The 12387-nt window shown below is 47.0% G+C and overlaps 1 protein-coding gene across 1 annotated transcript in view; it reads left to right on the forward strand.

Moving 5' to 3' along the window:
• The first annotated feature begins 2341 nt into the window (after positions 1-2341).
• Ttl (tubulin tyrosine ligase) overlaps positions 2342-12387 on the forward strand; it is a 34723-nt gene continuing 24677 nt past the window's right edge. The window contains exons 1-2 of the mRNA XM_026379969.2: positions 2342-2573; positions 5555-5633. Coding sequence (XP_026235754.1) covers positions 2417-2573; positions 5555-5633 — 236 coding nt within the window. The 5' untranslated portion in view covers positions 2342-2416. The remainder of the gene's footprint in view (positions 2574-5554; positions 5634-12387) is intronic.

Genomic DNA, 12387 nt, shown 5'->3' on the forward strand with positions numbered 1-12387 from the left:
AAAGCAAATGTGACTCCATCCTGTAAAACAACCATGCCAAGGAAAAGGGTCATGACTGGGGCAAGATGTTCTTTTCATTTTGCTATAGAAGCCTTTAAGAACACGGAACTACCTGATGGGGCATTGTTTCTGTAAACTAGGGGAACGGGGCTCTGTTTCTGTAACTGGGGTGACTGGGCTAACTGTGATTGGTTAGGCTTCCCGCCACTTGACTGCACTCTCCCGCTTCTGTAACCTGGCTTGCTTGCATTGGCTGAACCCCCAAACATCCCTTTTGCGGTTTTCAGGCTTATAAGGAGAGTCCTTGCAATTGTTCGGGGCAGATCAGGGGAACAGCTTTATGTTCTGGTCAGCCGCCACCGGTGTGCCTCAATAAAGGCTTGATTCGATTATATGTGAGTGGTCTGGAAGTCAGTTTATGAAACCCCAGGACGAAGCTTTAACTATAACATTTGCATCTTTTTGTTTTGTTGTTATTGTGGTTCTGCATTCGGAAGAAGGCGGCATGCTCTAATTTTAAGGTTCAGAAGAGGAAGTAAAGCATATTACTCCTCTTGTATAGCCAGAGAGCCAGGCCTAATTCAAGGGGCTGCTGGAAGTCAAGGACTCAGACAGACAGGGTCTTCCTCTTTGTAGGATAGTAAGATAGCTACATGTTGTGGCACACAGTCTTCCATCTGAGCAATTTCAGCTGTAAAAATAAAATAAAATAAAAAATTGGTTTTTCTTTGCTCCAAATCCCACAAAGAATCAGATTGTCCAGATTTGGATCATGTTCTTATGCTTTACCAACTACTATGGCAGAAAGGGATGGAGTAGCCCTGTTGAACTGGGAGATTGCCTTTCCTGTGCCCATAATGGACTGTGTTCATCTCTCCAGAGTCTCATAAAGTCCGGAGGGGAAAAGATGAATACTATTATCTAGCAAAGAGGATAAGGAATGCTGTCCCCAAATTAAAACTAAAACAAGTATAAACAGTGTTCACTATAAAAGATAGGTGAGAAAAAAAAAGAGAACCACTGGATTGAGAGTCCCTGGCGTTGCTAGGGAGACCATGGCTGTGGAGTGGCAGAGAAGCCAACTATTAGAGGAAAGAATGTGGCCTTCGGTGACAAGCAGCAGGTATGGCTTATCTTAGCATGAGGTCCCCCAAAAAGTTATCCTGGACCAAGGACTTAAAAGCAAGGAGATATCTGTGGAGGAGCAAGTGGAGTAGTGAGTTAGGGAAAGGAAGGAAGCCAAGAGAAGTGCATTGGACAGCTGTGGACAGCAGGGGCTGAATTCTGTAGATACCTTGAAATACAGTCCAGGAAATGCGCCTCCTGGCAGCATATCCTGCCGGGGTGAGGACGCCAGTGCATTGTCAACCCACTCTTCTCCTGATGGATGGAGGGATGAGAGGGAACTTAAGCACCCGCACTCTGGGTTGCTGCCTTTGTGCACCGTGCAAGCTCCCCAGGGACAGCGAAAGTGCACAGATTAGAATGGTTTTGCAAAGTGAGCGAATGTGGGCCGAGCTGGGGGAAGGAGGGTGCTTTTACAGAATGCTCGGTAGATACCGTGAACGCGGGGAGCACAGGATGGGAGGTTCTTTCTCTAAAGCAGAATAACAGCTGAGGCACAAAGCTGGGGTAGGTCATTCACGAGGGAATATGGGCACGTTTGCGGAAAACCTGATAGTCATTGTCCTCTCTGACCCTCAAATGCACCAAAATCGGTTTCCTAAAAGTAGCTTAGACAAGGCGAGGTCCGAAATAGGGAAGGCTCATGGCCCACGCTGGAAGGGCAGGTCGGGAGCGGGTCCAGGACTCCCTGAAGCCTGTTAAGGGCTGTTTCCACCAGTGGACGCTGGGGTCACCCAGGCCCCTGGGCCGTGCGACAATCGGGAGGTCTCAGAACATGAAAACAGCGCTCTACCCCAACTAAGCAAACAGTACCGCAACGCTCTGGGTGCTCTAGTCGTCGAGCGGGAGGAAGGGGAACGCTGCTCACTCGGACACAGGACAGGGCCGAGCAACTTTTTTTCACTCATAAAAGTCCCTGTGAAAGAGGTGGCGGAGCGGGGGAACTCTGCAAGGGGGGGGTCTTCCGCTGGCACAGTCTGGCTGGGGTCTCGGCTCGCTCGGCTCGGTGCACCCCCACCGGCTGGCCCGGGGCTGGGGGCGCGGCCCGCAGGCGCCGAGCCGGCCGCGCGGAATCACGGGGAGGAGGCGGGGCCGCGCGGCGGAGGGCGCGGCGTCCCGGCGGCGCTCGCCACTTGGGGGGACGCGGGCGCTGGAGGAGGCGCCGCCTGGGCCCGGGAGGCGCGGCCCGAGAGCAGCGCGGCCCCGGGGGCGGGCACCGTCCACGCGGAGCCGCCGCCTCCGCCGGCTCGTCCTCGGGCGGCGGCCTGGGGCCCGGGCGCGCGGCCTCGCCATGTACACCTTCGTGGTACGCGACGAGAACAGCAGCGTCTACGCCGAGGTCTCCCGGCTGCTCCTCGCCTCCGGCCACTGGAAGAGGCTGAGGCGAGACAACCCCAGGTTCAACCTGATGCTGGGCGAGAGGAACCGGCTGCCTTTCGGGAGACTGGGTGAGCCGTCCCCGTCCCCGTCCCCGCCCCCGGCCGGGGCGCGCTCCACAGCCGGGGCCGGCGCTTTTGTTTTTAAGGTCGCGAGTCTCCCTTCCGCGTGGCTTCCCGGGCGGATCCGCCAACGCCCGCGCTCGTTCTGAACGCCCTCCGCTCTCCTGAGTCCCCTTCGGAGGGTCTCGCGGTGCGGTTCCGCTACTCCTGACCATGACCTGCCCCAGCAGCACGGGGGCTGTCGGCCGCTGGTCCCCGGCTCCCGGGCTCCCGGGCCCGATGCCCCGGGTCGGGCAGGTTGGCGGAGCTGAGCGCAGGGCACGCGAGGCTCCGCAGAGCTGGGAAGTCTCCTTGCGCGTCTCCCACGGAGGACTCCGCCCCGCCTGGTGTGGGCGTGGAAGCGGGCCCTGAAGGTGCTGGAACCTGGGGTTGTACCCGCGCAAGGCTCGGATAACAGGCAGGGAGGGCATTCGGAAAAGCCATTTGGATTCAAAACTGGAGCTTCAGAGGAGACCCTCCCCCAGGGAAAGCTGGAGGATAGTCTGAATTTAGCGAAGGCTTCACCAAAGAACGTGTTTTTACAGTTGTGCATTGAATAAAGGTTTTAACTAGAGGCTTGGTTCCCCTCCATCTCTGCCGGGAGGGAATTGCCTGTTTCACGTGGTGGAAGCCGGCTTGGCACCACCCTGTCCACCTACTCTCCTTAGGAAGGGACAGGAGTGAGGGGAGGACCAGCCGCTCCTTTCCAAATGACGTAACCCAGAAGTTCTCCGGAAGGTGCACTCACATCCCCGTGGGGGGGGGGGGGGACCTGAGCATCGGCTCGTGACCTGCTCACTGCACAGTCATCTGGGGAGGGCTCTCTGGGTAGCTGTGTTCCTGGCCAGAACTCACCAGGGAAGGGGGTCAGTTGTACTCCAAGGATAGAAGGGGAGAATTCATACCGAGAAAAACGAGGGCCAACCAAAGGGAGCGGTGTTCCTTCCATGTTGGGGAGAGGAGAGGGTTTTCAGAAACAGCTTGAGTGGACAGAGAATGGAAACAGGCCACCTGGAGTTGACTGGCCATCGGTGAACTTACTAGAGGATTTGGGTGAGGCCAGTGTTTGAGAACCAAACTTGTTGAGGCAATGCCTTCCTGAGTTTTTTCTTTGAAAGAGTGCTGGGGACAACTTTCCATTGCCATGCAAGTTTATAATGAAGAATGGTGACTCCATGGAAGAGCTGACAGGAGCCCCCCAGAAATCTAGGATTACAGAGAGTATGCTTGGAGAGTCCTTAAAGGATCTCCTCAGGAACCCTTCCTCAAAAAAGGGGGGTGGGTGGGAGAGGTAATGTTCATGTGGAATTATTTCCCTGAAAGAGGAAAGGAAACAACTTCTAGTCGAGAAGTTACTTCCTCTGACTTTGTCCACTGCCCTTCCTGCCTTCCTTTCTTCTTGTGCTTGGTGATGTCTGGCTGTGAAAGCTTAGATGGAGTCTTAATATGGACAGCAGTCAAAGACAGCACTGCCCAGGTGGAGGTGGGGCAGTTGGCATAGCTGTGGAGCTCATGCCCAGCTAGGAGGTGAGAAGCAGAAACCTATAGGTCTCAAATCTTACATAGGCACCATAGATTCAGCAGGTGATCAGCAGATATTTGGTTTTTATGGGAAAGAAAATAGGTTTTGTGCTGTTACTGGATTTATTTACCTTTTACTAAAAGTGTGCTACATGGAAACCAAGGAGCTTCAGGGGTCAGGTAAGGGCTCAGGGCCCTGGGCATGTGGAGAAGGCCATGCAGGGAGAATGAGGGTCTCTCTGCCACAGGGAAACACTGAAATTCAAGTAATGCCTGACACTTTTGATTTGGGCGTGTGCCATTCTCTGATGAATCATTGCCTCTGACATCAACTCATAATGCCTTTATTCCATCTTACTTTCTATTATAGGAAATGCAATGCATTTTGTTAATAAGTAAAATTTAAATATGCATGTACAAATTTATTTTTTTGCAGTACTGGAATTTGAACCCAGAAGTGCTCTACCACTGAGCTACAACCCTAGCCCTTTTTATTTTTGAGACAAGGTCTTGCTAAGTCACCCAGGTTGGCCTTAAACTTGTCTTCCTGCCGCAGCCTCCAGGGTCGCTAGGATTATGGGCATGTGCCACCATGCATGGGTTATTAGGATTTTAAACAAAACGAAACAAAAAATTTTTTCAGTTTTTTTTTCCCACTTTTTAAAAAAATTGATGCGTATTGTACATAATGGTGGGATTTGTTGTTACATATTCACACATGCACACAATATAACAATATAATTTGGCAAATATCATTCCCCAGTATCCCCTAAAAATTAAGTAAAACTGTGTTTTTATTTTTATCCTTTCAGTTCTAATTTCATAGAGAAGGGTTGTGGTAATGAGAATTGTTGAGAATAAGATCCCTGTGGGATGAAGCACAGAATGAAGTTCTTACTTCTGACATTCTGACATGGCCTGCCCACCACCTCCCTCTACCTTCTGGTGCCTTCCAGAGGCTGGCAGAGACCAGCATGCTTGAGACTAGCAGTATCACAGTTCTGTGCCTTCCCTGATGTTTGTAGAAAGCAGGGCTGGGGAGGTGCAAAGCATGACTCTTAAAGTAGCTTCTTGTATTTAGAGATTGCAAGTCTTCACGTTAAGCCGGAAGAGGAGCGTAGTAAGACCAGGGAGAGCTGAAGAGAAAATACCCGGCATGCTCCACTCTAACAAGAAAAAACAAAGGTGGCCGTGGTCTTCGTAGACCTGCAGTATTGGTATATAGCATCCCCTGGGGGAGGGCGAGTGGCCAGAAGGATACTGAGAGAAAGACCCTCGGGGACAGAGAAGCCAAACTATTCCATTTCTAACAACCAGAGTTGAAATGAAAAGCCAGGCATGCCCCTCCTGGTCCCCATCTGGCATGCTGGTGCCTTGCTGTCACTCCCCACCTGTCCAGGCCCCCCTTTGAGCCTGCTCTTTCCTTGCAGGTCACGAGCCCGGGCTGGCGCAGCTGGTGAATTACTACAGGGGGGCTGACAAACTGTGTCGCAAAGCTTCTTTAGTGAAGTAAGTGTTCTTCCATTTTCAATGTTTTACATAAATGTCTTTGGCTTCAAACACTCATGCAAAAACGTGGGATTATTTAAAGGGTGAAAATGCTTTTACTATTCAAAAAGTCCATAAATACCAGTTCTGAAGCTTCTTGTAGGCTTGCATTTCGAGGGGTTGTTGCTGTGGGGTTTGATGAAGCCTAGGGTTCCTCAGGTGAGGCTGCCTAGGAGCACAGCTGACTCGTGGCTTCCTGCAGAAGTGATTTCTTGGGGGCAGGTCCTCAAGTCACACCCCTAGGAAGCCAGGGAGCAGGACAGGGCAAGCTGAGAGGCAAGCAAAGATGCGGTTTCAGCTGTGTCACCCTGGGACTGTGGAGCAAACGACACCTCAGAGTTGGCACATCTCAAAGCAAGGACACTGGGCTTTTGGGCTCCAGCCTCTGTTTGGGGGAAAGGTGGGGGACATAGCTTTCTAGGTTTTTCTGGGCAGAGACTCATCCCTGGAGAAAGGTGTGCATCACCCTCCGCAGCCCCCTCTCCCAGCAGCTAGGGCCTTGCAGAAAAGAGATCTGGGCAGGTGTGAGAGGAGCTCTTCCACCTGGATCCTGAGCAGTGGGTTACGACTGGACGCCACGGGAGCAGGTTTGTAAAGTGGAGGGAGACAGTGTCATATGATGATTAAGATCCAGGGTGGGCAGCATGGGTTTTAACCCAGCTCTGATTGGTGTGGTCAGATCTTATCGCTCTTGGCCTCCTTACCATGCTCATGAGGCAGTGGTGAGGGTTAAATAAGGTGACACACGTGGAGTACATGTCATTCAGTGACCAGGTACATTGTGTGTCTTTGACTCTGTGCCTTAGTTTTCTTCCCTGTAAAATGGGTATACGGATAGCAGCGACTTCAGTGTTGTTATGAAGGCTTTGAAGGATGCCTGTCGCATGGTTCACAATACATAAGTGAGAGTTCTTATTACTCCTTGGTATGGCTATTATTGCTGTCATTAGAGCAGAATACTGGCTTTGGGCCCTACAGTCAAGGCTGGAGTAGATCTCCAGGCTTTCCATGAACTAGTAAACATAGATATGCAGCCAAACAGAGCTGTGATAGTTTTCTCTAACAATTAAGGTAGAATTTGTCCTTTAAAAGTAGGAAGTAGAATATACTATAAAAAGTAGCATTCTGGCTGGGTGTGATGGCGCACGCCTATAATCCCAGTAGCTTGGGAGGCTGAGGCAGGAGGATCACCAGCTCAAAGCCAGCTTCAGCAACTTAGCGAGGCCCTAAGCAACTCAGCAAGACCCTGTCTCTAAATAAAAAGTAAAAAGGGCTGGGTTGTGGCACAGTGGTAAAATGCCTCTGGGTTCAATCCCTGGTACCCCCCTCCCCCCAAAAAAGTAGTGTTCTGCATATTTCACATTTAGCAGCTGCCAGGAGGCAGTGAGTACAGGGCTGGAGTCATGACCTGGTCCAAGGTGGTATCGTGACCTTGGAGAGCACTGTTGCTGTGAACCCCAGTGTCCAGCGTACAACGTGGAGACAAATGGTGGACAATACCCGCTGTCTGACCCTTGAGGTGTGTGCTATGACTGTGGTGGCACCTTGTACATGGTGACAGGACGTTTGCAGTTTGGGGACTGCCCCCCTTACCAGCTTCCTTCATCCCTCAGGGGTCCTGCCAGGGCCGGGGTGATTCCAGGAGGTCTTGGTTCCCTTTTGTCTGTCTTCCCTGTTTTTTTGTGACTTAACAGGACCCCAGAGGGTCAGACTGCACTCTCCCTCATTGTACAGGACAGATTAGCAGCGCAGAGAGGTCAGCTTTCTTGACCAAGGCCACATCCGTGCGGGTTAAGCCAGGATGTTCTGATCAGTATTAATGGGCTCCACGAACAGCATGACTAGGAGTCCCTCAGGGCTGCCCAGAGCCTGGATGGGGCTCAGTGCTGGACCAGGGAGGGCCTGCTTCTGGCTTCTCTCCCTGCAGGGAGTGTCAGATTCATCAAGGTCATAGTCCCAGGGCCTGAGGGGCGTCCCTTCTGCTGGGAGGTGGGAGCTTTCTTTTCCTGGGTGAGCATTACTCCCTTGTAGACCTGAGTAGCCTTCCTTTGTGACTGCTCCCCAGTGGGCTGCTGAGGGGGTGCAGCCATGCAGAGGTCTTCCTGCAGGCCTGCTCTCGTTCTGTCCATCAGAAATGGAAGGCCGGGGGCTGGAGATGTGGCTCAGCGGTGGCGCGCTCGCCTGGCATGCGTGCGGCCTGGGTTCGATCCTCAGCACCACATACCAACAAAGATGTTGTGTCCGCCGAGAACTAAAAAATAAATATTAAAAATTCTCTCTCTCTCTCTCTCCTCTCTCACTCTCTCTTTAAAAAAAAAAAAAAAAAAAAAAGAAATGGAAGGCCAGCCACACCTGTCACTTAAACTTCCCAGTAGCCACGTTAAGTACAAAGAACAGGTGCAGATTAATTGGTAATCTTTTTATTCAACTAACTAAATCCAAAATATTGGGCTGGGGGTGTAGTTCAGTGGTGGAACACTTGCCCAGCATGTGTGAGGCCCTGGGTTTGATTCCCAGCATTGTAAATCAAACAAACAAATCCAAAAAGTTGTCCTTTTTGACATGTTACTAATACAAAAAACATTGAGACTTTTAAAAAAAATTCTGAGTGTTTAAAATCTGATGTGTATTTTATCTTTGTAGCACAACTTAACTCAGTCACTAAATTTTCATTGGAGACCCTTGATCTGCATTGAGGTTGCATAAATTATGATTGAAAAAGTAGATATACATACTAAAGTTGTTCCAATGGACATAGAAGTTTTTAGGAACTGAATTGAGCTCTAAAAAAACATTTTAATATTCATACACGCCTTGAGAAAATTGATTGATCTTATTTAGAACTGATTTGGCTTTGAGGAAAAAAACATATCTTTTGCAAAACTAGGTCTATCCCAGTTGAGCAAATTCACCAACTTGCATCAGCTCAGTATTGTCACACTGGATTTAAAGGGGGTATTGAATATAATGAAGAGTTTATCAATATCAGCAAAGTTTTCTTCAATTTTCTGTTTTTTGATTTTGAAGTCAGTTTTGTTTTATAATTTTTTTAATATTTATTTTTTGGTTATAGGTGAACACAATAGTTTCATTTTATTTTTATGTGGTGCTAAGGATCGAACTCAGTGCCTCACGCATGCCAGGCAAGCTCTCTACCTCTGAACCACAACCCCAGCCTTGAAGCCAGTTTTTATAATACTATTATAATTGAAACCTGCATCTTGTCATGTAATAAAAACATGTAAAATCATTATTATTAACTTGTTCTATGAAGTTGGAACATGAATTATAGTACCTGCATAGGGGGATCAAAACCAGGTCTTTTCCCTGCCTTGGAACTGTAATTGAACTTGTTCCTGTGTAGCATGGATATGGGTAATATAAATAATGCTGCCATTTTTAATCTTGGATTTTTGAACTAAATAATGACATGTTGATTGTATATAATGATTTGTCAAGCATTCGTTTTGTATCAAGAATATTTGAATCAGAGATAATTGTACAGTAAATCTTTATAAAACTCTTTCATCTCAAACATCATCAAACAGAGAGTATTGGCAGAGAGCTTGGTATCATTAAATTCTTTGTCTTCTATTTCTTTCAACAGTTCCATGAACTGGTGAATCATTGTAACATTTGCAAGTATATTCTGAACCATTTCAACAACTGTATCCACAATACTTTTTATAGAGTCTGCTTCAGAAAACTGAGAAAACAAATGTTTTCTAGATGCATCATACAGTAGCATGAAGTGAAAAAGGAAACAGTTGGATGCCTATAATCCTAGTGACTTGCTGCAGGAGGATTGAAAGTTTGAGGCCAGCCTCAACAACTTAGTAAAACCCTATTTCAAAATAAAAAATAAAGAGAAAAGGAGCAGGGTATGTGGCTCAGTGGGTAAGTGCCTCTGGGTTCAATCCCCAGTACCAAAAAAAAAAAAAAAAAAAAGCAATCTAGTTGTAAAATTCTTTGACTTTTTTTTTAATATTCATTTTTTAGTTATAGGTGGACACAATTTCTTTATTTCACTTTTATGTGGTGGTGAGGTTTGAACCTGGTGCCTCACGTGTTCTAGGCAAGCACTCTACCACTGAGCCACAACCCCAGCCTTCTGTGGCTCTTTGACAGATGTAAAATATTCAAAAATACTTGCACCATCAGTTTGGTTTCTTTTTTTTCTCTTTAATGTAAGCATGCCCAAAGCATTAATTTAGCAACATCTCACATCACAACTTACCTAAAGCTAAGAAAAATGCTTAATTTTTTTTCAAATTTTGAGTCAGTCTTTGATATTATTTGTTAGAAAGAGCTTGTTATCTGTGGCCAATTCTGGCTGACCTGAAGATATTTTACTTTCATAAAATATCTTTTAAAACTTTGCCTTAAAATAATTTCTCTCACCATATTTCTGTCTAAAGTGGTTTTCCTTTTGTGTTAGAATCCAGGCCATTTTATACTTGACTGAAGTTATAAGCTCAGAGCCTCATGCTGTGTCCATCTACACCTAAAAAATAAATAAATAAATATTTTTAAAAAAGTTTCAGGGACTGGGATGTATGTAGCTCAGTAGAGGCCTTATATATATTCTTAACTTTTTTTTTTTTTTTTTTTTAATTGAAGCCAGGCACGGTGGCACACGTCTATAATCCTAACAGCTGGGGAGACTTCGGCAGGAGGATCACAAGTTCAAAGCCAGCCTCAGTAACTTAGCAGGCCCTAAGCAACTCAGTGAGACCCCATCTCTAAATAAAATATAAAAAGGGCTGGGGATGTGGCTCAGTGGGTAAGCACCCCTGGGTTCCATCCTTAGTACAAAAAAATTTTTTTTAATTGTTGAAAAAAAAATTTTTTTGTTGCATATTTATGACTTTTGCCACTAATATTCTATTTTGACTATTGAGAGAAAAATGTTCATCAAATTCATTATTTGTTTGCTGAAAATGTCTCCCTAGCAAAGCAAACTGCTTTTCACTTGACTGTGCCATAGCCTGGTGTAGTGGCCATCCATTGTGAATTTGTCACACCTGCTTCCAGTCCTTTGTCTTCACTGTCCTGGTCATTGTTCTGCCTTTGGGGTCCCTGCTCAGTTTTGCATCAGAAGAATGCTTTTGCTTTAAATTTAAAAATTAGTCCATACTTATTTTTAGTTAAACAAATAATAATTTTTATTTAGAAAAATAATTGCCCCTTAGTTACTGATTGTCCTTTGCACAGTAGCTCCTGCTGTCTGTGTCATTAGCACATGGTCACGTCTCATCAGTGCACAGAGGAAAGTCACTTCAACTGAGTAGGTCCATTGTCCCTGAACAGAGCAGTGTTGTGTGTGTGTGTGTGTGTGTGTGATACTAGGAGTGACACATGGGCCCGACATGCACACAGCAGTTTAGTCAAGGGAAATGTCATCCTGCCACCTCAGCAAAGTGCTGCTTAATGGAAAAATACTTTATGATGCATCCATTTTTAAATTAAAATTAAATGCAATTTTTAATTCTGTTCCTGAGTCACGCCGCTCACATTTCAAATGCTAGTGGCCACCTTACAGGACAGTGTAGTTTCAGACTTGAGTATTCGGTGAGTGTATGTATTTATTTTTATCATTTTTGTTCCTTTGGGTTCAAGTAACTTACAACTTCTGTTGCCTTTAACTTTAAAATTACTTTATCTATCTATCTATCTATCTATCTATCTATCTATTTATTTATTTATTATGTACCAGGGATTGAACTCAAGGGCACTCAGCCACTGAGTCATATCCCCAACCCTATTCTGTATTTTATTTAGAGACAGGGTCTCACTGAGTTGCTTAGCACCTCACTTTTGCTGAGGCTGGCTTTGAACTTGCGATCCTCCTGCCTCAGCCTCCTGAGCTGCTGGGATTACAGGGGTGCACCACTGCACCTGGCTAGAATGACTTTGTTTTTAATGTTAATTTAACTGTTCTTTTTTTTTTTTTTTTAAAGAGAGAGTGAGAGGAGAGAGAGAGAGAGAGAATTTTTTTTTAATATTTATTTTCTAGTTCTCTGCGGACACAACATCTTTGTTGGTATGTGGTGCTGAGACTCGAACCCGGGCCGCACGCATGCCAGGCGAGCGCGCTACCGCTTGAGCCACATCTCCAGCCCAATTTAACTGTTCTTTTCATTATTTCTGCTGTTTGCTCACAGGCCGGGTTTTGTAGGTGAATCATAATATAGGCTGAACAGGAACAGTTGTTGTAGACAGAAGGAGGCGCGGTTTAGGGAGGCCTCTGTGCCCTGGTTCCTGGGCTAGGGGAAGGCTGGGCGGTTTAGGCTTGTGTCCTGCCTGGTGCTGGCTACTTGCTGCTCTCGGGAGGGGACTCCTCTGAGACCCAGTTCCTCTTTTGTGAAGTGGATCCTGGTGCCTCTGACTTGGGAAGCCGGCAGTGGGAAGCTCTTGGTAAGACCCTGTGTCTGTTCAGGGCCTTGCCCAGGGCGGGCCTTTATCTTCTGTGGTGGTGTGTTATTTTGGGACTGAGAGGCATGTTTCATTGTGTCCCCTGTCCTGTGCCCCATTAGAAGGATTCCTTCTTTATTCTGTCACTGAAGTGAGGCTGAGCTAAAAGCAGGAAATAAAGGACTTAAAAATCGTCTTTAGCTATTCAGAGTCCCAAGTAGAGACGGAGGCCAAGACAGTAATTTTACTAGTTGTTTGACTTTTTTTTCTGTCCTCCACTTCATTTTTTGGTTTGGCTCAG

This window comes from Urocitellus parryii, chromosome 12, assembly GCF_045843805.1.
Source record: "Urocitellus parryii isolate mUroPar1 chromosome 12, mUroPar1.hap1, whole genome shotgun sequence".
NCBI lineage: Eukaryota > Metazoa > Chordata > Mammalia > Rodentia > Sciuridae > Urocitellus > Urocitellus parryii.